Source organism: Etheostoma spectabile, chromosome 21 (genome assembly GCF_008692095.1).
Source record: "Etheostoma spectabile isolate EspeVRDwgs_2016 chromosome 21, UIUC_Espe_1.0, whole genome shotgun sequence".
Classification (NCBI taxonomy): Eukaryota; Metazoa; Chordata; class Actinopteri; order Perciformes; family Percidae; genus Etheostoma; species Etheostoma spectabile.
This window is the reverse complement of record NC_045753.1, coordinates 16287310-16315137: the sequence shown is the minus strand read 5'-3', so window position 1 is coordinate 16315137 and position 27828 is coordinate 16287310. Positions and strand designations below refer to the sequence as shown.

At 39.8% G+C, this 27828-nt stretch overlaps 1 protein-coding gene across 1 annotated transcript in view; it reads right to left on the bottom strand.

The window, feature by feature from the left end:
- Window positions 1–894: 894 nt before the first annotated feature.
- LOC116670771 (testican-2) overlaps window positions 895–27828 on the bottom strand; it is a 39899-nt gene continuing 12965 nt past the window's right edge. Inside the window, exons 2-11 of the mRNA XM_032501435.1 lie at window positions 24221–24229; window positions 21986–22031; window positions 14262–14376; window positions 10815–10923; window positions 10198–10312; window positions 9404–9523; window positions 9073–9291; window positions 4733–4795; window positions 3821–3958; window positions 895–3388 (exon numbers count right to left, since the gene is read on the bottom strand). Of these exons, the coding sequence (XP_032357326.1) occupies window positions 3243–3388; window positions 3821–3958; window positions 4733–4795; window positions 9073–9291; window positions 9404–9523; window positions 10198–10312; window positions 10815–10923; window positions 14262–14376; window positions 21986–22031; window positions 24221–24229 (1080 nt within the window). The 3' untranslated portion in view covers window positions 895–3242. The remainder of the gene's footprint in view (window positions 3389–3820; window positions 3959–4732; window positions 4796–9072; window positions 9292–9403; window positions 9524–10197; window positions 10313–10814; window positions 10924–14261; window positions 14377–21985; window positions 22032–24220; window positions 24230–27828) is intronic.

Sequence of the window (27828 nt, the reverse complement as noted above, 5' to 3'; positions counted from 1 at the left end):
GCTTCCAGGCTTTTAACACTCTCCATGAGAAGTGACCTCTTTACACAAATCCCTGCTGCTCTTAACCGGCTGCCTGTCAGCGTTAGAAATGATTTTAAAGATTTTACTGTTGCAAATTTCTCAAAGTGTAGGCTACCTTTGAGCTATTGAATCCAGGACTTTTACTTGCGACTGCAGAATTGCTAAATGCAGTTAAATAAACCAGAACAGATCCATTCATAGCTAATTTTATCAGTTTGCCCTCTGACAGTGCTGTCTTTCACAATATGGTCATTTAGTGGTATGCAATTTGGCAACCACTCCACTGTAATGTGTTCTTTTAGCATGAGGTGGCAGCTAAGCACCAGAATATTTTCATGTGCTCGTCAGAGACTGAACTGAGAGAAGATTGCAGCTTTCAACTTCTTGTTTTTATTCCACTGCAGGCCCCATGATTGTAGAGGATGATGAAATTGTATTTATTTAGTGCCTTGCAGTCACGGGCTGTGACTGGCCTTAGCTGTAATAATCTTCAGTTGTCAGTGCTTACACACCAGGTGGGGGGCCTAAAGGCCCTGAGAAAGTAGTTATGTGCTCCAAAATATTCATATTTACACACCTAGCTTAGTTTTTATGGGCAAATTGCTCCATGTAAGGTAGGCTGGGGTGCAGTTCATTCATGCTCAAAATATCCTTTTAGCTCACAAGCTTAAATTTAAATGTATTTCATGTCCTTTTTTGACCACCTCCCTACAGCAAAGACAATCAACCTGTCTTTATCTTACAAATGTATTTCATTTCCTCACAGGCTCCTAAGCACAGTGTTCCTTGTGTGACTTGGGGGTACAGTAACCACACACTGAATTGAATTTCTCTAGTTGATAATAATTGGAAAAGATTGAAGTCAACATCCACTTTGGCTCCAGTGCCTTTATTAGTAAAGTGCTCAGCCTAGAAGTACATTCTTATTCACTAACATGCAATACTAAAAACAACCAAATGGCTGGCCTAATAGCATGGATGAAGACATGGAAATAGTGTTCTCATAGAAAAAAAAAATACAATGTGAATTCAAGTATACACACAGAACTTCAAGTAATGCACACAATTGTTTTTTGTTTTTTTTTTAAACATAAAGTACAGTTCTTCACTTTGCAAACTCAGAATGAAAGATAGTAGTGGCACATTCTTTGACATGATTTCAGAGTTAGTGACTCGTGGTTTCTACTGTAGGTGCAGTTTGGGCCATTAAAGTACATTCTACAGGTTATAATTAAAGTAATCTAACTGGAAATGTAGGTCCTGTATAGTTGTGCGTTTCCACTTAATGCGTAAAGCATGTAAATTTAAAAACTGCATTGAGCTGTGGTGCACCTATATCATAAAGGTAGCTTGAAACCGAAGTAACCTGAAATCCTTGAAGCTATCTTCACAGATCCTTTACACTGGATGTTTATACAGAATCAGTTTGGAAATACATTACCACATTTCACTGATCTGCTTTAACAGAATAATAACATTTTGGGAAATATCCTTATTTGCTATCTATTTCAAGATAGATGAGAGCTTAAATTCCTTCTCTTTATCTGTACCATAAATATGAAGCTACAATCAGGAGATGATTAGCTTAGCTACGCTCATTGCTGCAATAACTGGTTTGGTTGGCCACTGGAGGGCAGCGGAAACAAGTTGTGAACACAACAGTGTATTACTATTCACTAAAGACTCAAAAATAAGCTAGACTGGCTCTGTCCAAAGTCGACAAAATCCACCTACCAGCATCTCCAAAGCTCACCAATTAAAACATTATAGCTCATTAATGTAAACAAAAACTGTAAAAACAATTTGCATTTTTACAGGATGTTATGCGCCGCCCTATTTCTTTTTCTGATGCAGTGACTTCCTGGACAGTTCGGTACATAATAACCCAACATGTTGTTGTTAGACTGTGGTTTTTGTACAGATAAAAAAAAAGATATATGCTATTTAGTGAGATTTAGAAGTTATGTTCTGTCTTTAGAAAGAGCAGTGTCCTGCCGTTATGCTAAGCTAAGCTAAGCTAAGCTAAGCTAACCGTCTCATTGTTCTAGCTTCAGCCAAAGTCCCACCCCTTCTGTTTGCCTACATGGGACCAATCTTTAAAAAAAAAAAATTAGAAAGGTGGTCAGTGGTAAAAGATAAACTATTTTCTGGTCCCAATAGACTTGGATTACATATATGATGTTATTCAAAATAAAAAATGATTTTACATGTCAAGAATGTCACAGTTTGTCGCAAGATAGTTAATAAAATTCTATGGGAAAATACATAATTAGATGGATTACAAGTCCAAGTCACTTACCTGACATCACCACATTTTGCCTCCACTCCCTTTGAGTAGCTGCAGCTCTCGATATGACCCGATTTATAAAGGTGTTTCGATACTTCTGCCTTCGTCTTGGAAGAACACAGTAAAGCTCGACAGGGAGACAGCCATATTTCTCTGGTTCGACACGACAGACATAGCTCACTAAGCGATCTCAGAGAAAACCTAATATTATTTAACTTTTTACATCAAATTGTTTATCTCTTGACATGTTAAATTATCTTTTAAATTTACACACATCATTTGTGAAATGGATGGCGCAATTCAAAATGGAACAAGAAATAATTATTACCTCTAATTGACTCCCGTTCATATTTTTTCTAAAGATAGGTCCCATGGACCGGAAGTAGAAAAGCGGGACTTTGGCTCTCTATACTGTATTTAACAGTGGTATCGAGCGTCTTATAAAACTCTTGGAAGGAAAGCAAATAGGAAAGCATTTTGTACCCCAAAATGTCAAACTATTCCTTTAAATTCTAATCTCTATTCATTCCAGTGGAACAGTGGTTCTAATACTCAAGCAATTGTTCACACAATACAAAATTACTGGTAATCTCTATATGCATAGATGGCGGTCGGACAACATAGGAATTCGATGGACTTTAGCTACCTATGGCGCAGCAGTCAGTGGTTTCTGCTTTTCAGGACGGCAAAACAAAAAGCTCTGTTGCTCAAAAAACAGAGACAAGAGAATGAAGCAATTACACATATATAAGACAAAAACTGGTCATCGTCTTATCCCTGGACCTGCCCAGCACCACATATCCCACCAGGATGATACACAACTCCATGCCTTCCCGATCCGGTCCCAAAATCTTTTGCTGTGAGAAGAGAGCCATCCCTGTAGATCTTCAGGCCAGCGGCTGTGACTCGGCTCTCCCCGTGGGGTCAGACAGTTCTACCAGATGTATCCTCCATCGTCTGCCTCACCCTCCTCCTCTTCCTCCTCTTCCGCCTCCTCTCCGGTGTCCTCTGCCTCCTTCTCCTCTTCATCCTCCCATCCCACTCCACTCCCAAAATCTCCAGAATATCCCGCCACTTCATCTGGAAAATGATAAATTCACGAGGGATGATTTTTTGTCTTAATACTGAAAGAATTAGTTGTCTGACGGATACTTATCAAACAAAAATGCCAAACATTAGCTTGTATTAGCCTCTCACGTGAAGGATTTCTGCTCGTCAATAGTATATATGATTGTAAACTGAACATAATTTGTATGTAAGAATATTACAATCTGTTGCCTATAGAATTCCATTTTCTAAAAGTGTCTGTATTATTAAATATAAATGATTGAGGCAGTTCAGTGCACAAAAATCAAGAAAAACTCAACCTTGATTAAGAAATAATAATACTGCACTGGCAAATATTTCCATGTTTTGCGTAAATTTGACTTCAAGGACTACAGGCAGAAAATGACTTCATGAGAAGCTTTTCTTAATGTGTACAATGTGAGAAATATCTGGTCGCCTAATTACCACAGTCAGGGTTGCCATGGATTCTGGTGCTCATCAACTCTCCACCATGCTGGTCGACGCACCAACACTCCCCTCGGCTTTGGTCACACTGCACTTTCTTGTAGTAGCCGTCTTCATCGCAGCTGGGAATGTACATCTCTGCAAGGACGCGCACACACGCACATGCCTAGTTCTTAAATATTTATACACCATTAGCAGCACACATAGCTGCTAATGCTGATGCCTGAGATGACTGCAGAATAAACGGGAATGCCAACACGCCTTTGTGAACCTGTAATAAAACCCATTCGTCAGGATAGAGAGGCAGATTTTTTTGCCCGAGAATACCACAGAGATAGAGAAAGCTTCCCTGTTTGCTTAACATAAGCTGTTGGATGTGATTTCATGCAGTATGTTGGCAGAGTTGTTTCCTTATGCTGTGAGAGTGGCGTATAAAATGTAGTGACAGCCTCGGTGACAGAGCTCCTCTGTTTCTGCCTCCCTCAGGACACTCTTGTCAAACCCAAAGTGAGGTTCTCTAACAAGCATCACCCCCCCCACACACACACTACCGTGAAAACTAGAGTAAGCACAAGCAATGAGACAAGCGGGCCTCACTGAGGGACAAACATTTCTCTGGGTTTGGAGCTGAAAAGTAAAAAACAGCTATGTTGCATGCTGGGTAAATAGTGTCACATGGAGTTTCTCAGGGAGCCAAATGGACGAGTTTGCCTTGATCTTTCCCAAAGCCAGCACTGCCCTCTAATTCCCCCCCCATGCTGATTAGGACCTCATCCGAGGCATGCGCTTGTGATCTCTTGAATAGGCCTCCTCAAGCTTCTAGTCTGTTACTCCAGGCCTTATTACGTAAGTTATCTTCAATCAAATATATCTTGAACTTCACAGTACTGCTTCGATAAATGATTAATTTACCGGGCTTCTTCTTGGCCGCCTCCTGCACTTGGATCCTCTCCAGCTCGGCGAGGCACGGTGGCTCTGTGAGAATCAAACAAGAAAAGTGATGACGGACGAATCCTAAAACTGCTATCCCCAAACTTCATCTCAATCAATGCTCTTCATAATTACATAATCTTAATGGTTTGTTTAAGAAGTCTTATATTTCATACCCTGATCAATTGTCAAGAGCTTAGGGAGAAAAAACATATGGACGTAGTCTGAGAATGACAAGGAAATGGGCTGAACCTTTAGAATAGACAGAAATAGAAACGAAGAAGAAAAAGACACTTTGTATTAACCCCCAAGGTGACAAACCTTCCCTAGTACAGTTCGTAGATGTTCACAGCATTTCTATTGTGCTTGCACAAAACTAGATGTCCACAGAGCCAATTAACAATGCTTTCAAATCATTATCATAAATCCATTATCACTTAATGGTTTATAAATACCATCAGCTAGTGATGAAATATTGATCAGGGAGTCAGCATAATCTATTGCATGCAGGTTAAATGCCTGATCGGTAGACTACCATTAATATCCTGGATTTGATTAGTAAAGGTCAAATGGTGCAGATGTTGCAAATGAGCACATCTGAAAAGGCACTGCGATTGTAGGTAATATCCATAGGGACACATCATAAGACAACAGTTACTACAAAAAAATGTTGAAGCTTGAATAGCCCACTCTAAACGGCTAGGGACTTTTAAATAGTGACTCTGAATTCATTTCTGTTTTTTACTGCTATATTTACCTGCTTTATTGTTTTCTTATTGCATCTTATATTTGACCAATACTTAGACCGATGGAGTAGATGTTTTGGGACCACTTAGGTAGAGTTAGGGTAGTTATGGTTTTCTTTTCTTTCTCTTTTGTTTTTATTTTTGTGTAGGTTGTTATATATATATATATATATATATATATATATATATACACACGTTTACTCTTTCATCCAAACAATATGAGTGTACAGTATTTACAATATAATGTGTGTTATTTGCTATAGTCTGGGCCCCTTTAAACACGCTTTAAATAGCTTACCAGGGCATCCCATTTCACATATCTGTATTATGTCATATGATATGATCATTTTACATTTTACAACATGAGACTATACATAAAATGCCAGGAACATAGCTACAAAAGTAATCTTTCATTTCTAAAGGAATATTATAATATATATAATATTTACACCAGTTTAGATTAATTATATGATCGTAAAAACAATATTGAATCAAACCAGATCTTAAAACCATGTTTTAATATTCAATGCCATTTAAAACATAAGATGTAGGGATATTATATGACCTCATAAAAGCAAAGTACTTGTAAAGAGTGTATGCACATGATATCAAAATATACCATCTGCAGTTGTGCTGTAAAAGAAAAATCCAATAAAACATTGCCAAATTGATAAAAGCTGATGCTGCACAAATAGATATTAAAGCTTATTTTCCAGAGAAAAAGATACAGTGCATTCAGAAAGTATTCAGACTCACATTGACGTAAGTATTCTGACTGGTTTTGTGGTTGCTCTGATAGGCATGTCAGCTGTGAGACCTTATAGAGAGACAGGTGTGTGTGCCTTTCCAAATCATGTCTAGTCAGTTCAATGTCATTCAGGTGGACTCCAATCAAGGTGTAGAAACGTCTAAAAGATGTTCAAGAGTAAGGGGAGACACCTGAGCTGAATTGTCAAGTGTCATAGCAAAGGGTCTGAATAGTTATCCATCCATCCATCCATCCATCTTCATCCGCTTATCAGGTATCGGGTCGCGGGGGCAGCAGCTCCAGTAGGGGACCCCAAACTTCCCTTTCCCGAGCCACATCAACCAGCTCCGACTGGGGGATCCCGAGGCGTTCCCAGGCCAGGTTGGAGATATAATCTCTCCACCTAGTCCTGGGTCTTCCCCAAGGCCTCCTCCCAGCTGGACGTGCCTGGAACACCTCCCTAGGGAGGCGCCCAGGAGGCATCCTTACCAGATGCCCGAACCACCTCAACTGGCTCCTTTCGGCGTGAAGGAGCAGCGGCTCTACTCCGAGCTTCTCACCCTATCTCTAAGGGAGACGTTATGTGAATGTTATATTTTTTACTTTTTGAAGTGAAGGGGTCTGAAAATGTTACGCATGCACTGTAGTTGCATGTATATGACAGCATGTTAATAGTAACAATAGTCTTTCGGTGGAACCTCGACATGGCCATGATTGCCAGAGAAGCCGAGAGCGGGATGATTGAAGGGAACAGTCTGCCTGATCTGAACACAAAAATGCTTAGTTATTGGACTTCTGTGCTAATCATGGACTGTCCATTGGGAACACCATGTTCAAGCATAATTCATACATGGTAACAAAACAGCAGAAGCCAAAGATCAATGATGGATCTGTGGCTGTATGTGTACGACACTTGGATGAAGCGAGAGCTGAGTTGTGAACTGAAAGTTGAGACCAAAGGAGTCTTTTTAGCCCCGAAGAACCCTAAATCAGAAAAGGATGGCATTTTCTGCAGCATGGCAAAGAGACAAAACTCTGATGGGACTTCAGTGAGGCCATAAAGAAAGACTTTCTATTCAGCAGAAAGGGATTCTGGCAAACTGTCAGATGACTCAGATAAAAGAGGTCTTGCCCAGATTGTTCTCAACAGATCTCCTATCTACATTTTACTGCTCACCATGTGTAGGAAAACTGCCAGACCTGGATAAGCAGCAATAGAAAATAGAGAGAATGGGTGGAGAATTCAAGCGTATGTTTGTACAAAAGGCTGATGGTTAAAGAGAAAGCAACAGGCAACCAAAAATTGCTTTTGAAGATGCTGCTTTGAAATAACAGCCTGCAGGCTCTCAGAATTGGTTAAAGGAATAATTCGACAATTTGGGAAATACGTGGCTCATTCCCTTTTTTGTAGGCAGTTCGATGGCTGATTGATACCACTTTCATATCTGTGTAAATAAGCATACTGTATTTCCCAAAATGTCAAACTGTTCCTCTGTTACTTCCCTTGTATCAAAGTCCAAATACATACAATAGTACAGTACCAATCAAAAATTTGGACACACTCTTTAATGGGAATGGGAAAGTGGTTCCAAACGTTTGACTGGTACTGTATATGTGTCACATTTCAATGTCTTCAGAAATGTTGATGATGAATTTTTAAAGATGTTTATCTCCTTTCATAGTGTAGAATAATGTTCTTACTATTTGCTTATGAATTTAATAAGAATGTAGAAGGTTTCCATAAAAGACCCAGTGTGTTTTTATGTATAATTATTGCACAGAGTTGTGTGCTGTCTTAGAGACAGTGGTTACATGTTCTCTGGGAAAGGCACATCTGCATTCCCTGAACAAAAGAAACTCTGGCACAACAGAAGGCTTAGCTAAAGCCATAAGAGTAGTTAAAGGTCATAAATCTCGAGCAAAGTACAGTGAGTAATAATAACAAGTGAAAAAGGAACAGAATGTACCACTTCGCGTGAGAGCAAATGAGGACGAGACATAATATAGTGGCCCCCACCCTGGCGTGTGTTGTGTGAAGATAACGGTCCCTATGCTGGAAAAGAAGAGGGGGCCCAAGAAAGAAGGTATAAGAGATGAGGGGAAGAATAGATCGGGTCTCACGAGGTCTTACAGTCTAGAGATACGTGGACCGGCTGCGGCTTTTTGTCTGTTGCTAGGGAAACTTACGGCCCAATTTTGCACCTGGCGCAGCGCAGAGCAAAGCCTGACGCAACTGGCTTTGCTATTTTAAGACCGACGTATCTGTTAATTTCCCGTGCCCACGTCGTTTAAGTAGCAAATGCACCTGCGCCCATCTCTGCGGCCATGGGCGTGCTGTTCTTACAGGGAGGTCAGGTGAACTCTTGACGTATTGATTGCGCCATTGACCAACAAAACCTGGTGTAAAGTCAATAGCGCAGCATTATATTGAATTTTAACAGCAAAATTAGTAAAATGCGCACAGTGAAAATGCACAGTAAAATGCACCGTGCGCTCACACTATGCCTGCTACAAACACAGGGAAGCACAGCCGCACACACACATGCAAAAGATTAAAAATAAAAATATGATGGTGCAAATCCGCCATCATAATAGCAATGCGCCAAGGTACAAACGGGCATGTCTTTTGAAGGGAATGGGAGATGACACTCTGATTGGTTCATTGCATGTTACGCCCAAAACACACATATGAATTAATGAAGACACTAAGTACAACCCTTTTCAACCATGTGCCTGGCGCACCGACCGTTTTTTCTGCCTTTTTTTCACCCATTAAGAGATTTGACCCAAAATTAACTCAGCTCCGTCAGGGAGATCCCTTCACTCACTTTCTCTCCAGAAGCAGAGGCACCACTCTGCCGTAGAGACCTTTCCATCCTTGTAGCTGTCGCAGGAGTTGAAGAAAGGTCGGATGCAGACCTCGTACTTGTCCAGGTTAATAGCAGCTAGCTCAGCTTGGTCCAGGTACAAGTCACTATTGGTGTCTAGCCTTGAGAACATCCAGCCAATGGAGTCCTTGCAGCTGGCTACAAGGCTCTTGTCCAGCGCTGTCAGAAATAATTTGCATAACACTTTAGTTTCTTTCTGTTTATACTACATTTCTTTGCAAGACAATTGAGTCGTAAGTTTGAGAATAAAGCCGCTTTGTGAGTTTCTAACCTGAAGCGGTGCCAGCTCCGAGCTTGCCAGAGTTATTCTGCTTCGCGTTTCCATGAAGGAGTTGGAACCAGTCTCTCAGGCGGTCACCCAGGTCTGCCAGGTCCTGGCCGGTGCAGCTGTCTGAGGGAACAAAACAAGGGAATCCGAGCATTCAGTACTTTGGCCTACACTCAACAGCAATCTGACTCACATTCCCAAAATACAGGCTTCCAATTACTTTTACTGATGTACAGTGAACCGAATCAAAGGCATATGTTCCCTTCACTGTTGAGGTGTACTGTTCATGCTGTCATTTACTGGTGTCTGATCTGCTAAGAATATTTTGCAAATAACTCTACGGCAGCAAATTGCTGTCGTCCAATAGAAATGAACTTTCCGTTTCAGGCTAAGCACTTATTCCAGTCTACAGATGAAAAACAAGAGTAACATTTCATCCTTTTGATCAATTGGCATTTCTACGTGCCCAAGAGCTTGGGCAATCAATACTGTTTGTCTGCAATGATAGATAGTGTACACTCTAAATAATATATCACTACATGATTGAAAGAGTAGTTTAACCACATGGGGGATATTTGACTAACAGTAATCTCTGAAATTGGTAGTGAGTATTGATCCCAAATGTGGAGCATTGGGTTGATTGGTCCTATTCTACTGACAACATGTTGTGTGTGCTGCATCATAGCTTTCCTTTTATTGTTGAAACCTTGATTCATGAAAGGGATGACAGTGATGCAGACAGGGAGGTGTAAATTCCAAAATTATGAATAGAAGAAAGTGAAGAAAAGGCCACTTGCCACGTTTCGTGTCAGCATTTGTGAGGGTAACGGAGGCAGTGGCACAGGGGCAAAAGCCAGCACACATGATGCTCAGTTCTTTGCCTGTGAGGCAGGCCTGCTGCTCCAGCTTACACTGTAAGGAGAAAGAGAAAGACGGTTAAAATATGTATGGAGGTGACCGCAGGAAAAAGAGATTGTTCACTCAGATTAGACACTGCACTTAGAGAAAGGCATCAAGAATGAGCTGTCATTTTCTCCCGTCTTCTCATGCAAGGTCAAAATTAAAAACTATACATAAATCAATAAAGAGTCCTGGCAGCGGCCGCTGTACGATGATGCCGCTCCAAACAACGTCAGTCATTAATCATACGGCCATGTTGAGCCGGTGCACTTGTCCTCCCGCGAGCAGTGATGAACTGTGCTGCCCTGCTGCGTCCACGTATATGTCAGCGCAGCAGGAAACAGCTCTTGACTGGCCTCCGCTCATTACTTAAAATGTTGACATGGGCGCTTTCTATTCCTTTTCAGGGATTTTATGGTGGCAGAATCCAGTAATAAAGCAAAAGAAAATTCATTCAGATAAAGCGTAGAGTGCTTTTAAAGAGAGATGCTGGTACAGAATATTTTCCTTTTACCTCAGAGGCGTAGTTGTGTCCATCAGAGCCACATACAGGTGAGGAGGCAGCAACAGGACAAGGCTTGCAGCTGCTTTCATGGGCCTCCAGCTGCCCTGACTGTTTGACTCTGAACATGACAAGAAAAAAAGCAAACGGTAAAATGATGGTCCAACCAAATTACAGAAAAAAACAAATTTCTGACTTACTTCTGATGATATCTAACCAATCATATAGTTTCATTTCCCTAGTTTGTTTAGAATATCTGTCACTGAGATGCCACCCCAATACAACAAGAAAGAAGTAGAGTCTACAGACATGCTAGCAACTCTGTGATGCTGGATTTGGGCATGGTGTTGCTTTGAGCTTAATGCTAATATTAGCATGCTAATGTGCTCATATTGACAATGCTAATACCTGCTTAACGTCAGCAGATATACCATTTACCAATACCAATGTAACCATCTTAATTGAGTCTGTTAGTACACTAACAATTGCTAACTGGCAACACAAAGTAAAGCTCAGGCTAATAGGAGCATTAGTAGCTTTGAGGGTATTTGGTCAGTAAGTAACATTTTTATTTGATGATAGCGCTAGGGGAAAAGTGAGGGGATTATGACATCCAGGAAAAGATTCCTAGCATTTGCACCAGAGCACTGAACATACTTTTAGTTGCTCGTTGTTTGAGAATTTGTCAAGTTTGAATGCACCTAATGCACTAACAAACAATGGATGTAACGGGACACTGTTGGGGGAGACACGTTGCTGACGAATTTTTCAAATGTTTACTTTTCCTGTGGAGGGAATGGCAATAGAAACCTCAGAGGCAGATATGTACGCTCGTGGGTAAATAAAACCAAAATTGCCTGCGACGGCTGCTAATATTTGCTTGCACTGCTTCGTAAAATCCCCCTTGCCGGCCTTCCTCTCACACAGTGATTTGAGTTCATGCTAGTCCTAGTGAGCACAAGCATTATGCTGTGCAGTACAACTTCTGTGGCTGTAGTCGTTTGTGCTTATTACCCATTATTCGACACAGTCTTTCTCATCTCTAGAGTGACTCTGTAAATGAAGCACTTTATTGAAAAAGATAAACGCCTGTCGCAGCCCAGACTTTGCAGGTAGTAATAATCCACTCCATTAATTCTTTTCAGACTGCAACCCTGCTCATTTGTTTTCCAGTCAAAGTGGAATGAATGGCTGAGGGAACAGCTTTACAGTGAGGTTTACGCTGAAAACTAAAGGGTCTTTGTAAATGAAGGAGCATCTGAAATACTATAAATCCCAGTATTACATCGACCAAAATGTATCCTATCCCAGCTCCTATAAAGCTGCCCTATTATTAACATGGGAAGTTCAGTATTATTTCAATATGGCAAGCAGGTCAAGCCCACTATTCACTCCATGTTCAAGTGTTTTGATACTTAAGAACACTGTTGCTTGGTTAAAGACAATAAAATGGATGCCACTAAGTACCTTTATTTTTTATTATTGGTGACTCATTTTGTGTTTTCTGCATATCAGTGTCATGCTAGCGCAGTGCCTGAAATGGGCCAGTACTCACCAGTACAGAGCACCGGCACTGATTTTTGTCCACATGAGTACCCTTAATTTTTAATTGTTGTCAACAGTATTATTAATGGGATGATATTTACATCAAAATAGGCTACATTTGATTTATTAGGAAAAACCAAGCATTTATATTAGAATCAGAATCAGAATCAGAATCAGAAATACTTTATTGATCCCCGAAGGGAAAACTCTGTGTTACAGTTGCTCAGATATTAGAAAATAAGAAATATAAATAAAGAAATAAAGAAATAAAGGAGTCTGGATATTTCCATAGTTAAAGGTATATTATGATACAGTATTTACATAATAACATAATAAGGTGTTGCAATGGTGAAAAGTAATAATAATATTAATAATAGTAGCAGTTGAGTATTGCACCATTACAAGCCAGTTATTGCACAAACAGATAATATGTCCAGTTTCAACCCTCTAAGTGTCTGTGTGTCAGACACTTAGAGGGAGGAGTTATAGTTTGATGGCCACAGGCAGGAATGACTTCCGGTGGCGCTCCATGTGGTGCATTTTGGGAGAATGAGTCTATCACTGAAAGTGCTCCTGTGATTGAGCAGCATGAATCAGACATTCAGTACCCCCATACAGCTCAAATGGAATAATCCTTTTGTTTGATAACCACATTTTCACATTTAGGGTCACCTTTACATGATATATTTTTGAATATAAATATATCCAAGACACATGCAATGATCTTATCAACAAACTGCTGAATTAGGGTATTGGGCGCCTTTTTTGGACCAATTCACGCACTGATGGTAGGGTAAGAAAAGGCAGCCTAGACTCAAATGGAAGATATCGTAGCTGTCCGTAATTCCCCATAAGCTGATATGAATGTGTTTTTTCCTCTCAGCTGCTCTTATTTCAGTCCATATGATATGACATGTACACAATTGTAAATACACTGTATGTCATGCACAAATGGTGGTGGTGAGGATTATCAAATGTGCTGCATTGAGAAGACTTTGTCCACTTTCTATGGCTTATTTGATTGCATGTTAGTTTTAGTTTGTCTTAACTGCATAATCAATTGAGTTCACAAACCGACGATCCGTGAAGTTTTAAGTAATTAAACTAGTGGCTTCATTATTAATTAAAACTGAGCCACAGGAGTTCATGATACATGAGGAATTAGATTAGATCCACGATGAGTCCTGTATTAGTTAAGTATTCATTAATCATAAGGTATGTACCCTTGACATTAAGTGTCCTTCCATCTTTCCGCTGTGTCTGATTGGACCTGTTATTAACTCATTAGCTGTTATGATTTCAAGTGGAGCCATGTATACGGATAAATAATGGCGATAAGGAGTTAAAGCAACTAAAGACCTGAGTTTGACTTTATTGACTACTAAGTGATTAATGTTGGCAATGGTTTTCAATATAAAATATTTCAGTTCTTTAAATTCAGTGGTATTTAAATGTCAACATGAATTATTCAGCAGTGATTAATGTGGTATATAGTAAGATTTAATAGTCAACTTTAAGTTGTGCAATTAAGAAAAACTCTAAACAGTCAAGTCAGTTCCAAAAGAAAATCAGGTTTCTCAAATTGGCTTGGTCACATTCAGACATTGAAGACTGTTCAGTTTTCCATCATTACTAATTACATAATTACTCTACTATTATACTTACTCATTGCTCTGCATGAGTGCCGGCATGAGTGTTCAAGTTGAAATGACATCATTCCTGACTCATGACACTTTCTGGCCCTTTTACGGAGTTTAATCAATAGCTCTCACAGCGACTGAATGGCTTTTTACTGACACACAGCTATTGGCTGTTGACACCAATGCCAGAGAAACGTCTGTCCATGAAGAAACAGCAACAACATGTCTTGCAAACACAAAACAAGCCTCCCTCCCACTTCAGGACTCTACCTACCTGTGCTCTAGTTTCTTGCGATTCACACACATGGCCCTCTGGTAGCCCTGAGCAACGCACACCTTATGGCGGCTGCACTTCACATTCTGGCACGGGTCCTTGGTGGTGTCCATAGCTGCAAGCACAAAGCAAAAACACTGAAAGTCACCAGAGGTATCAATCACTGTTCAGGTGTTTTGCTTTAATTCTCTACTTTTGTCACCTCCTTCAGAACAATAAAGAGCTTCTGGCGTTTTTTTGGGAGCATGTGTTTAACAGATTGACAATAACAGCAGCAATAACAACAAAAACAGAGAAACGCAGCTTTGTGTGATTATGTGTTGCATAATCAAATCATTATATTTACAACTTAAAATGATCTTTTGTCCTCTCCTTTCAACACGGTCGTATGCAATAAAAATCATCAAATGTGTAGTGAAAAATATTCTAGCGGCGTTAGGGCTGGGCAATAGGGTGTAAATCAGATATCACAATATGCTTGACCTAATACCTTGATATCGATATTGCAGCGATATTCTGGGTTGACAAATGGTGCTCTAATAAAATATCACTTAGATTTTAGATAAATAATAGAGCAGCTAGAAAAGTCTGGTAAGTTCAGAAAAGTACATCACTTTACTGTCACTACACTACTGTCATATCACAAGATTACAATGTCCAAAATCTAAGACAATATCTAGTCTCATATCATGATATCGATATAATATTGTTGTATTGGCCAGCTCTTAGCGGCGTACACAAATGAGTCCATTGATTTTATAGTCAGCAGTGCTGAAAACATGGAAGCCTATTAGCGAGGCAGGCTGTCATCAATAGCACTGCCTGCAGTCTCCAATGGCTGGGTGTGATTGCCAGAAAGCCTGACATCACTGATTGAGCATCTCTTTCTCTCGGCTAGTCACATCTCACTTCCCACATGTCAACTTATCATCGGCTCTTACCGTCTTGCCTTTTTTCTCTCTTTCTCTCTCTCACACACACACACACACGCACGCACGCACGCACGCACACACACACACACACACACACACACACACGCACACGCACACGCACACGCACACGCACACACACACACACACACTACATCTTTGTCTGACAAGTTCCCTTTCTTTATATCCTCTTCCCTCCCTCACTAGCACCTCCATCCTCCATCATGTCTATCTTTGGAGAGTTGAACTCTTCAATGCCACCCTCTTTTCCACTGATAGACTAAGATGGAAATAGAACCATGTCCTTCACCTTCCTCAGCCTGTGGTCAATGCCAACTGAAACTGGATGTCACACCGTCCCGGCCCATTTGCTGCCTTGCCGGAGAGGCCTCGGAAAACTCACAGGCTCAGATAAATTTAAGAGTGAGTGGTGAGTGGTGAGTGGCGAGCGGCAGTCGGCGAGAGATATTTAAGCTGTGAAATCCTGAGTCAGCTTTAAGCAGCTGCTTTGTAGTCAACATGGTCAACAGACGAGGTGGCTGCCAGCCAGATTTACTGCAAATCCAGAGACTAGGTGATACTTTGATGCTACAGCAGGGAGGTATGGGGAATGACAACGCTTACAAAATCGATAAATATGAGGCTTTGTGCCTTTTTTAACATGGAAGTTACGTGTTTGGTCCTGTTGATTTGTCTGTTGTCTCATAGCCTCATTCAGATAAGATTCTGAGTGAACTAGCCCCCATTTTGTTTTCTTCGCAAACCTTACGGGGAAAAAATGTAATCATTTGATGGATTTTCGATGAAAAAATGTTGCACCTTTGCAAAATAAAATCTTCTAAACTAAATATTCATAACATTGCACACAAATGTATTTCCCCATTCCACTTTTTAAAGTATTCACAGTTTGGTGGAATGAGTCTACTTTAACCCACTCGATATATCGCCGAAATGCGTACGTCTAAATGACAGCTTTGTCCTCTTTAAACCAATGTTACTTTCTTTGCGACATTGACTTTTGGTTTTTCAATGAACAGCTTGGAATCCCAGGGAAGTCTGACCACAAGTCTAATTGACTCCCATGTTATCTGAGCTCTGAAACTCCAGACGGATGATATCTGTGGGATCAAGAACTTATCTTTGAAGATGCAACCAGCAGCTAAATAACCGGATAGTGCCACGTTACATCACTGGTATGGAAAAAAGCATGTTGTCACCACAAGTTATCAGGGCACGCAGGATTATTAGCCTGGGTGCAGTTACTCTTAAACATTGCAGGATGTTTTAATAGTTCAACGTTTTTTTGTTAAAGTTCTCCACTTGCATGAATACAAATGTGGTATGTTTATCCCATGCATGTGCATTCTGATGCATATCTGGATATGGATGCAAATTTGTAAACATTTTGTAATTATTAATAACAACAAATAAAGAGGACTGTTCAGCTTTAGAGCAGATATGTCTTTTCAGTTTTTTTCAGTCATCCCTGAATGTAGATTTTGTTACGTGTTAGTTTTTTATAAAAGCCTGAAACATTAAAAATGACTAGCCAGTACAGTACTAAATTAACACGAAAGATTCCCACAGTTCATCTTCACATAAATATTAAGAAACCCTGTGGCAATCTTATTAAAAAATGGCTATGGAGCAGGACTTCAGCTGTGTTAGAATGGAAATAAGCTAGAAGCTCCTAAAAAAGCTTGACTCATATCAGTGGCAATAACTAGCAAACATTCAATAAGAAAAGAAATCAGCATGAGAGATGGCATAGGGATTGTTTTTTGCCATCTATTAGAATTGAATTAAAAATCCATTAATCTACAATAAAAAATGCAAGTTGTAGGCTCAGCAGAGAAGCTCAAAGACAAAGACAGCTGAATGAAACTTCAAAGATATTCAATATAAAATGTTTTGGGACCAACAGGTATTCTGCTCTGTCATAGTTTAACCCTAGTAACAATATCTAGACTATACCACTGCTATTTCTCTTTTGATTTTGGAAATAAAACCTCCCCAAAATTCACATCAAACTGTTACCATAAATCTCATTTTGACTATTTATTTATAATAAAAAGAGAAAAGACATCAGTTCTCTGTAGTAACTCATCACTCAGGTTTATCTTACAGAGACTGTCACAGTGTATTTTGTTGGTGGTTTCCATCAGAGTACAAGGTTTAACATTTCATTTTGATAACAGTTCCTCTCATGGACCATAACATTTTATGGGTGCAGGGAACAAAACTGAATGATTTGTTTAGAGGTGTAATATAGCTTTAACTATTACCACTTTCCTCTGTGCCATTTTTATTATTGTAGATTGTGCAGTGAGTCCTGCTCTGTACAGTCTGAGACTGTGAGGGAGCACTCGGGGGGGCACACATACCATTGTCACTGGATGAAATATACTTATTCAGTGACGAAACATTATACGCACATCTAATATCTTTCGAGGAATGGCATGGCTCTGCTTGATTTTTGGACAATATCCTTTCTAGGAATATTATTATTTTTGGATTATTTTATAGCTATTTAAATTGCTGAAAGTCCACCTGTAGATTAAATGTCATCAAGTTTTGCAGGATTGTAGATACTGTATCTGCACATGTAATCTACGTGTGGTTTCAACTGCGCTAAATCCAAGAGATTTTGTAATTTATGTCCAATCGGCCACACCTACAAGAATTTGATGACCAATAACAGAAAAACTGGGCTAGAAAGGGCAAAATAACTTTTTTTTAGGCTAATATTTAGAGAAGAGCAGATGAAATTTGTTGGAAGGGTGGTGGTAATGGTTTTGCGAAAACTGTAAACTGACGTTTTCTTTTGCGGTGTGCAAATGCTCCACCAAAACAAGTTCCTTCCCGAGACTATTTTGCAGAACCACCAAACCACAGAAACAGACGGTGTTTAGATGGTGATGTCTCTCATTGCTCCCATGTTGCGTCCGGAGTTTAGCGGCACCCAAGACGATTGTGATTGGTTTAAAGAAATGCAAACCACTCAGAGAGTTTCTTTCACTCTACAGCACTGTGGAGATAGGTATGGCAATGAAAGACTAGGTAAAATGCTAAATGCTCCACTAAATTCACCAGCTAGTCGCTGACTGACTGTCGACTGTTTGGTTCTGTGCAGACAGTGTACAGGAGTATTTTTGTGGGAGTGGATTTTTAGAGATTTCCTTTTTAGCGAGAGTGAATCAAAACGTTGTGGGCCAGAGAATTAAAAAAAACAGCAAAAAGTGATAAAAGCTCATTTGAGCTGAGGGGGGATAGTTCCCTGTTGGTCACTACGAGCGATCCCTTTCAGAATTAAATGACAGTCATTTGGTCCCTTGTAAATATAAAAATATTGATTATAGAAACTTTGAATTAAACAGTGGTGTCTTATACTGATACATTAATTTGAGATAATCCAGGAATCGAAAGAAATTGTCTTCTACGCCTCTTAGTTCAGGGGGTTTTAGTCAAAGTATAGATAACTTTGTAAACAGCCATATGTTATGGCTATTGGATGTGCATCTGCAATCTAAAATCTCCCTTTAAAATATACTTTAATTTAATTAATTGAATGTATGTTGCCACAGAAACAGATGGTGTTTAGATGGTGATGTCTCTCATTGCTCCCATGTTCAGTGTTTTAAGATATCAAGTCTGCCTCCAAGCAACAGCTGAAGACCAAACATGTTCCTCACACAGTAATCTCCAACTCCTACATACTGAAAATGAAATTCAAACACAATTTAGTTTGCATTTAAGATCAAGTGTGTTTTCCACCTTGCACGCTCTGCAGGTTGTTTTTTATATTGTGCTACAATGACATTTCGGTGCAGGGCCTGAATTTTAAAGGCCATTATGGGTCTTAAATCCGCCTGTAACCATGTCAACAGGTGATGGGACTGCACCAAGCATGTGTGCAATCTCTCTGAGATTATTATTATTTTTATTGTTAGGGCAGCATTAAACAGCTAATATAACAAGACTGATTTTTCATCCGTGATCAGCTTTTCCCCTCAGCTGTCTGTGAGCTCTTCTTTATGCATGACAGCTTGCAGTTGGACAAGATCCCGCATCAAAGGCCTTCATCAATTTTTGCATTTAAATTGTCAGAGTGTGCATTTAATAAAGTAATTTAGTGGAACTGGAATAAAAATTAAAAAAAAAGAAAATCCGCGGAAGACCTGCCAAGAAAAAGTAGCACCCGTCTGAAACTGAAAAGATTAAGCTCTGATGAATACTAAAAGCATAAAAAAGTAAATTAGTTTCAACTGGATTTGCAATTACTGTCATCTTTGAAGACTGTTTTGTGCCTTGATTTAATTGGTGGTTGCTGTGTTAAAGCAGCCTGCAGCTTTTACTTAACTCCAATAAAGCTATGAAATGATTTCATTATAATAAGAGAGGTTACAATACCTCCAATTCTTATAACACATTGTCTAAATCGTTTTGTTGTTAAAGTTGTTGAATGGAAGCATAATGAAAGTCACAGTCGACATGTTTCCCCAGGTATAAGAGAAGTTTGATTTATCGGCTAAAATAAAAGATGTCAGTGACTAACATGCCTGCTCTTTTGCAAAATCAGAGCAGTAGGCACCTTATTGTTTTGACATGGCCCTAAAACACTGTGCAGAGCCGAGCTGACGTCTCAATCAGCTCACTGGAGGTGTCTGAGGTCTCCTATTAGGTCTTTTGGTCTATCCAGAGCTTGCATGTACACCTTGTCGCAGTTTTTGCTGTCTTGTTAAATTTACAACGAAGAGGACCTTGATCTATTAATTAAAATTAGTCCCAGTGGGAGTTAAGACGGGGATGAAATCAATGGTATTCAAATGAGCATCGCCCACACTACAGCAAGCGAGGCGTTTTTTGGAGACTACATTAGTTATTCCCCGTTGTATGAACAGATGACTGGGATTACGTCTTTTGCTAATTCTTCTCACATCTTTCTCCATTGAGGCAAGTCTTCAATGTCTTTCAAGTGAGGCCGTGTGGGTGTGGCGCTACACCCGACCTCCCACACTAACCTCGCAACAGGAACACACTGCTAACCCTAATGGCATGCTTGATTGGCTACAACATGAATGAATAGTATCGTTTTAACCTGAGCTGTGAAATGATTCCTACTTCATTATCACCACTGAACAGTTAGCATTTGACTAGCTCAATCTGTAGTTCAGATTAAGTGTGATTGTTGTTGCTGAAACAAGCACAGGTTCAGGTGAACTGCAGCCAAATATTTAGGCTACCGGATTTGTACGGTTTAAAATTTTTCAATTTCTGATTTCTTTTTTTTCTTTCTTTTTTTGAATATTTAACTACTTTCTTGGGAAACAATTAGCAAAATACCTCTTGTTTTTATACAGGGATTATGAGTCATTTTTTTAAATTTATGGGCTACTTTTGTTTATGATTATCAAATATCACTGATTTTTACTCTTTAAGTCATATTGTGGAATTATACAACATAATACTCCCACCTCATGATTTCTTTGCCACAATAGCAGAACAATGAGACGCTGAAATGCTGCGTAGAGTTTAGGGGAACTGAGAAGCTGTGGGATAATTATCTGTGGGTTTATCACTAGAAGCAACCTCCTTCACACACAAGTAGTCATGTGATCTAATGTCATATACCATACTTATTCAACATTATTTCCTAGGACCTCAGGTAAACCAAGCTACGTCGGTTTCAGCGTCTTCTTGTGCAATTTGATGATCTCTGTAATCTCTGTTTGTAGCACAGCTGGGCTTCAAACTCAGCGGTCAGGTTTCACACCATCAGTGGTTCTGGAGAGCTATACACTTCCTACAACCAGTATACAGCACATTGTCCCTGGAAAGACACACTGTTGAACGTTTGGCACAATACTATGAATTATTATAATTATTGTTATTATTATTAATTTTTTATATATCCTTTTTTGGCCATTTTAGGCCTTAATTATACTGGACAGCTGGATATGTGAAATGGAGAGAGAGAATGACACGTAGCAAAAGGCAGCAGGTCGGAATCAAACCTACAACCGCTTCATCAAGGACTGAGCCTTTGTTCTTGGGGCACACGCTCAACCACGTGAGCTATCCAGGGGCCCTGATACTATGATTTGTTTTGACTCAGTTTAATAGATTACAAAACGTCTACATTCTATCAGTGTATACATTTTTAATTTCTGTTCAACTCTGACTGAAATAACCATATTCACCATTTTCACATGGTCGTCATCCCTCTTCCACAGCTGACTTTCTAACGGTAAGATATTTATTTCCAACTTGAAACCCCTATGGAGGTTAATGGAGTCTGGAGGGAGTTCGGAGTTGAGCCCTCAGCAACAAAGGCAATTATAGCAGGCTTTTCAAACTAATGGATCCCTCTGAAGGCTCAGACTCTCCTTTCCAGAATCAAAACTGTGTTCTCACCCTTCACAAGCTCTGACACTCCAGACCAGCGCTCACCACACACTGGATGACCTCAGACAACTGCTGCAATTAAGAAAAGGCAGCACTTTGATAATGTGCGCCACACTATTTCATTATATGGAGCAGATGTATGAAGGCGGACAGCACTTAGCATTGATTATGCTGGTAGAATCTGAAATAAAGCAGTTTTTTTTTCTTTGCAGCAGAACTGGCTGTGAGTCAAGCCATTTAAATATTAAAAGTCTTGCAAACTGTGTCTGCATTTAGAACAGTAGCATACACTGAGACTGTAAGTGGAAAACACAAAACTTGAAATGAAACCGTACAGCGATCCTGATGTGTTCATAAAAATCTTTTCTAATCAGATAAAATCAGACTTACTTTCATCAGAGCCCATGTTCTCCTCCGTGTTTTTGATGTAGTCATCCTGGAAAGAAAATACATTTGCATTAAGGGATTAAATAATTCATGTTAAGCAACACAATGGAGGAAAGATGCTCTTGAACCCATGCTTAATGAGAATTCAGAAGAGCATAAATAATGGAGGAAGATAACACAAATGTTACTACACACCATGAATGACACCATGAATTTCAATGTGAGTATGATTTTAGCAATTCAAATATATTCAGCTCTTATGTTGAATAGATGGGTTTTAAAAGGTTAATTATCATATTGAGAAACCTTTAGGATTTATCTTTATTTCGATCTTTAAGTTAAAATAAATACTTGAACTAGAAACAGAAGTGTAACCAAGTGCTTACACAGCCACAAAATAATGAGACAATGTAAAAAAGGAGCTTATATTTACCACTCGCACATGCCATTCACGGCTATCGTTATAAAACTTTGTGCTTTTGCTGACAACTTTCATTTATACTTTCAAATTTTTTCTTAAATTCCATTAAGTGGTGGAGTGTCTGTCAGGATAATAATGTACATGTCCAGTCAAATTCTCTTTGATCAACTTAACTTTTTTTTAAAAATGTGTTGCCGTTCTACTTTTTCCTTTTATGCTGCTGTGTCCTTTATCTGCTCAGTTTATTGTGCCGCTGACACCTAATTTTCCCTCTTGGGGATAAATAAAGGCTTCTCTTATCTTTGTTTCAGATTTATGTTATGAACAACACACTAAAAAGTAGTAGTCTTGGTCTGTCCAGTTTTAACCTTTAAATGCACTGCTAGGTGTGATGCACAGTTACATCTCAGAATGGTTTTCATATGAGCCAGAGAGCAGCCTCCTGGCTGTTCTTCGCCCTGAGGGGATCAGGCTAGCTGACTTATGTCTTCTTTATTACAAATTACTAGGGATCGACCGATATGGATTTTTTTTAGCGCCGATACCGGTTTTCTTTTCATCAGCTTTAGCCGATAACCGATACGGGCTGCCGATTTTCTTCAGACGATATTTGGAACCGATACAGCTTTTGGTCTCACAATTTACATCATGAAAATGTAAACCCTGCAACACTTGATTTGTTTTTGAAATCTGCTCTGCCATTTGGTCTATAACTACAAATTACTCTAAAAAAGACATTGTATCCCAAGGAGATGAACCACCTTTTCTTAGCTTTTTATTATTTATCCATTTAAGCATTATATGTATTTGACTGTTGCCAGTATAGTATTATTGTAATATACTGTTGCTGTCAAAAGTTTGGAGATTTTTGGATTAACTCCAGAAGGGAATAGTTCAACCTTTCGGGAAATACGCTTTTTTTTGTCTAGAGGTAAATGAGAAGATTGATACCACTCTAATGTCTAGAGAAAGTGAGTATGCATTTTTTCCCAAAATGTCAAACAGTTTCTTTAAGTGTTGTATTATCATTATTGTGGTTGTTGTTGTTGTAGATGTAGCCTCTAACATAAGGTAAACGGAACATAGCAAGACTTATATATCTCATTAAAAGATTTGGACTATCTTACCTCCTGTTGCATCCTCCTATTGTTGAGGGGATATTTGCTAACTAACTCTGTTTTTTAGCTTGTGTTGCGCTGGAACAATAATACAAACTCAGCATCCCCCCGCTGTATCCATTCTGACCCATTTCTCTCTGTGTCAGGACAGAGAGGATCAACTATAAAGCAGTTACTACTCGGCACAAGGCCCAGAGAGGACCCTGAGGATCAGGTCTGTTCAGTTTAGCTCGGTCTTATTCTGCTTGGGGGACAGCGAGCCTGAGCTCTCAAGTCAAGCTGAACAAGTATAGCTGAAGGCAATGGGCAAATACTGTTCACAGGGTGAGGAGTAAAGGGGATAGTTTTTGTGTTTTTTATTACCATGAATTGATCGCTGTGAGTGTAAAAAGACTGATGAACCATATTTTTGTTTTTATGTACTTATTTTCTAGAAAGCAGTTGTTTGAATTTGGTGTTATTTATGTTTTAAGTCTTACTGTTTCTAATGTCCTTTGTCTTTATATTGCAATGCTTTTCACCTTTGAGTTGTAGTCAAATACACATCTCTAGACAATCACACATTATATTTATTTTGATGCTTTAGCCAAAATGAGCTCTTACTCAAAAGTCAGGTAACCCATTACAGTACAGCCAAAAAGAGACGTCAAAAGGGAGACAGACAACGCCATTGTAGAAATTTACAAAAGAGACACTAACCTCAACTTCCTGTAGCAATGACAAGCAGCAGTGGGGGAGAAAGAAAGAGAGAGCCATTGTTAGAGATAAAAACAAAAGACTTCACAGTTTTAATTTTGCTTCCCTTCAGCATGCAAACAGTGGATTGGTTTATTACAGCTACGGCAGCAGTTAAACTGTCAGCCCCCTAATGCACGCTGATTGCAAATACATGCCTTAGTCTCGCTCCTCTCGGGGGACAGCATAAGACATTCACAGAGGATTATGATCGCCTATTAACAAGGATGATCCACTGGGACTTCTGCGATCTGGCAGTAGTACCAAACGCTAAGGGCTCATTATGTGGCTGAGTTTACAAGCAACTCCCAATACCAGCCTCCTGCCAGCTCAGAAAGTTGTGGATAAGCCTTGACATACAGCATCGCCCTTGGAAAAAATACAGGCAAAATGTTGTCAATCTTCAAAGTCAACAAGCAGATGTGATTTAGATGTTTTTTATGGTTGCAGCAGACACAGAGTGCATTTACTAAGCGTACCATTGACAACACAGGCAGATATAGCTCCTGTAAAGTATAACCTTGAGTTAACAGGGGAGTGACTGCTTTCCTTTCATTCCATTACACCGTCTTGGCTTCGGTCCAAGGGCATTACACATCAATACCCACCGCAGCCTCCCCGTGTGTTTCATCATTCAATGCTTTGGTGTTTGAGAGAAATATAGCACTGCATGGTTTATTTCAGCAACTCAACCCAGTAAATGAACCTAATACTTATATACACACACACACAGACACACACACACACACACACACACACACACACACAGACACACACACACACACACACACACAGCCATAGCTGTCTACTTAATAAATCACTATAATCAATTTACAGGCCGCACAAGGACAAGCCAAAAAAACAGCGAATGGCTTTAAAAGGCTAAAGCAAGAATTCATCACCGAGCCACAGCAGGACTCAAGATTTCACCTCGGAGAATGTTTCTTAGAGGTAAATATTTTCTCTGTAACAATGAAAATGTCCAGATGCCACATATACGAGAGGAAATATCACTGTTTATCTTCAAAATCTGCTGGATTTCTGTGACAGGAGAAGAAGAAAGAAACTTGTAATTTGTCATGTGAAATATAAACATCTCCCCTGCAGCATAAAATGACTTCTTCTTTTTACATGGCATTTTAAAGGTTAAAGTTGTAACTGTGAACTTTCATGTTCAAAATAATTTAAAAATAATTGCTAAGCCATTAAATCAGCTGCAGAAGAGGTTTTTCCAAATACCGGAAAAAATGTGTTAGTATAAAAAAAAAAAATCATAAAAACAACTGCCCACCCATCAAAGATACCTCTGTAGTATGTCACGTGTCAGATGCAACGATTATTTTTTGTAATTATTCGCGGTACTTCTGCAATTACCCAGCTCTCAGAGCTGCAAGGGGCCGGTGGGAGTCCTACTGAATGTCCTAAAGGCTGAAGTGCTTATCTTCTCCCAGCAGCAGTGTGACAGCAAGGACACCAGGCTGAGGCTGCATTTAGTCCTTCACCAAGGTTGAGAGCTAATGCTGTCTCACTGAATCCCAGCCAGACTGCTGCTACAGTTCACAGCAAGCCCAGAAAAGAGGGAGGAACGAGGGGAAAGATCAGCGAGCAAGGGGGTATGATATTCATGGTGGAGGTCCCCTGAGTTATGTGATTCATATCACACACACCACCTCTTCTGCCATTTGTCAACAAGACTGTATGGCAGCCAGTGTAAAACAGAGCAGGGAGGCTAATGGAGCTTGACTATCCAGATGCTGCGACTGCTCCTCCTGGACCGCTTGCTGACAGCATTTGGCTGCAAGCCTGACTGCGCTCTTCCGAGTTAACGTCTATCTCACCTCGACCTAGCCCCGTCTGCTGGTGACACAAATACCACCGATAACCCTGAACCGCCCAACCCCGTCACCCACTGCAACACACATGCACATGCACCAATCCTTAGCACTGACACCAAAATGTTCACATCCCAGCTCTGCATGACAGCCACAGGGGAAAGTTGACTCTTAAACCATTTAACTTCATGTCTGTGTCACGTTGTGCAAGGAAATTGCTCTGCTGTTGGAGTATGTGAGCTGAAGAGTGATGTTCCATTTAAGTACTCAGTTTTGTTGTGATACTAGCAAAAACACTAGATTGGATAGCAGAAAAACACTTTAAAAACACTAAAATAAAAAAATGGGATGTCAAGGTGGCCTAGTCAGTGAAAAAAACCCTGCATTACACAAGATTGCAAAGTTTAAAAAGAATTTAGCCTTCTACGATCTGTGTATGGCTAAGGTTAGGAAAAGATTCCGGTTATGGATAATAAATCATAATTAAGGTATGGTCAGGTTAGGCAACTAAAACACTTGGTCAAGGTGAAAAACACAAGCATTAATTAAAGGTGTGTGATGGGTGCAAACTCTGGTTTCCTGCATGTCTTGTTACACATTCATCCAACAGCTTAACCTTATCTACTGCACCACACTCCTTGCATAGGCACTGGACGTAAGTCGGGATGCGAGGAATCATCTAATACAGACACAATTCCTTCAGATACTGCGCTGGGTGTAAGATGTGCATCACATCAGCTGCAACTGAAAGTGTGCCTCTTTTTTAAGGAGACATTTTGCACATCCTGATGATGGTATTAATTATTCATGATAGAAAAACTACACAGAATATAGCATTTTTCAATATGAATGGACGACCAAATCGAGTCTCCTCCGCAGCAAGCTTTTTGCATTCAAGTGTTAAGTCTAAGCCACAGACTGACATTTCCTCTCTGTATAGATGGTCAACCAAGAAAAAATTCCTTGGAAAATGCTGATGTTTGGAGCTTGAATGTGAGTGTAATATCCTGGTGCTCCAAGCTAACGAGCTCTGAGATATTTAAGTCATGTTATGAACCTCCGCTTACAGCAGTTATATATCTTAAAACATGTGATATTTAGTTACAGCAAATAGGTGATCATGGCTGATAAACATCTTAGTAGAATAAAGAAAAAAACGAGTATCAGCAGATACCGGTGTGTAACTGGTACCTGAAAAAGTGCTGTTGATCTGTAATGTTCACAGGTGTTTGTCCACTGCTTAAGTGTTAGAGGTCAACAACGCACTCCATTCTTGATGCAGAATGTAAACTAAGTAGTAATCTAAGAATGGAGGGAGTATACATCTCCAAAGAAAACAAGCAAAGATATCAAAGAGAAGTTTGTGGGCTCTGAGTGTTCGAGCTGAGAGCTGCCGGAGCACAAACTCCCTTCAGCTTGCCAGAGAAATGCTCACCGAGAAAAAGAAATGTCACGCGAGAATCTGCATCTCCTCGCCCTGCTGCAATGATCCATCACGTGCGTGCAAGCCCGCTCACTCCGTCACTGCAGCTCATCTGTCCCTGTGATGTGACAGCACCTGTACCGTCTGGGTTTCTGGAGGACACTTCAGACATTTCAGGAAATATGTTTTCGATGAGTTTGTACGGTAAATATGAAGCCACAGGCATGCAGCTGGTTAGCTTATCTTAGCACAAAGGCTCAAAACAGCTAGCCTAGCTTAATCCAAATGTAAATTGCAGTTTTTACACTTTGGTTTTT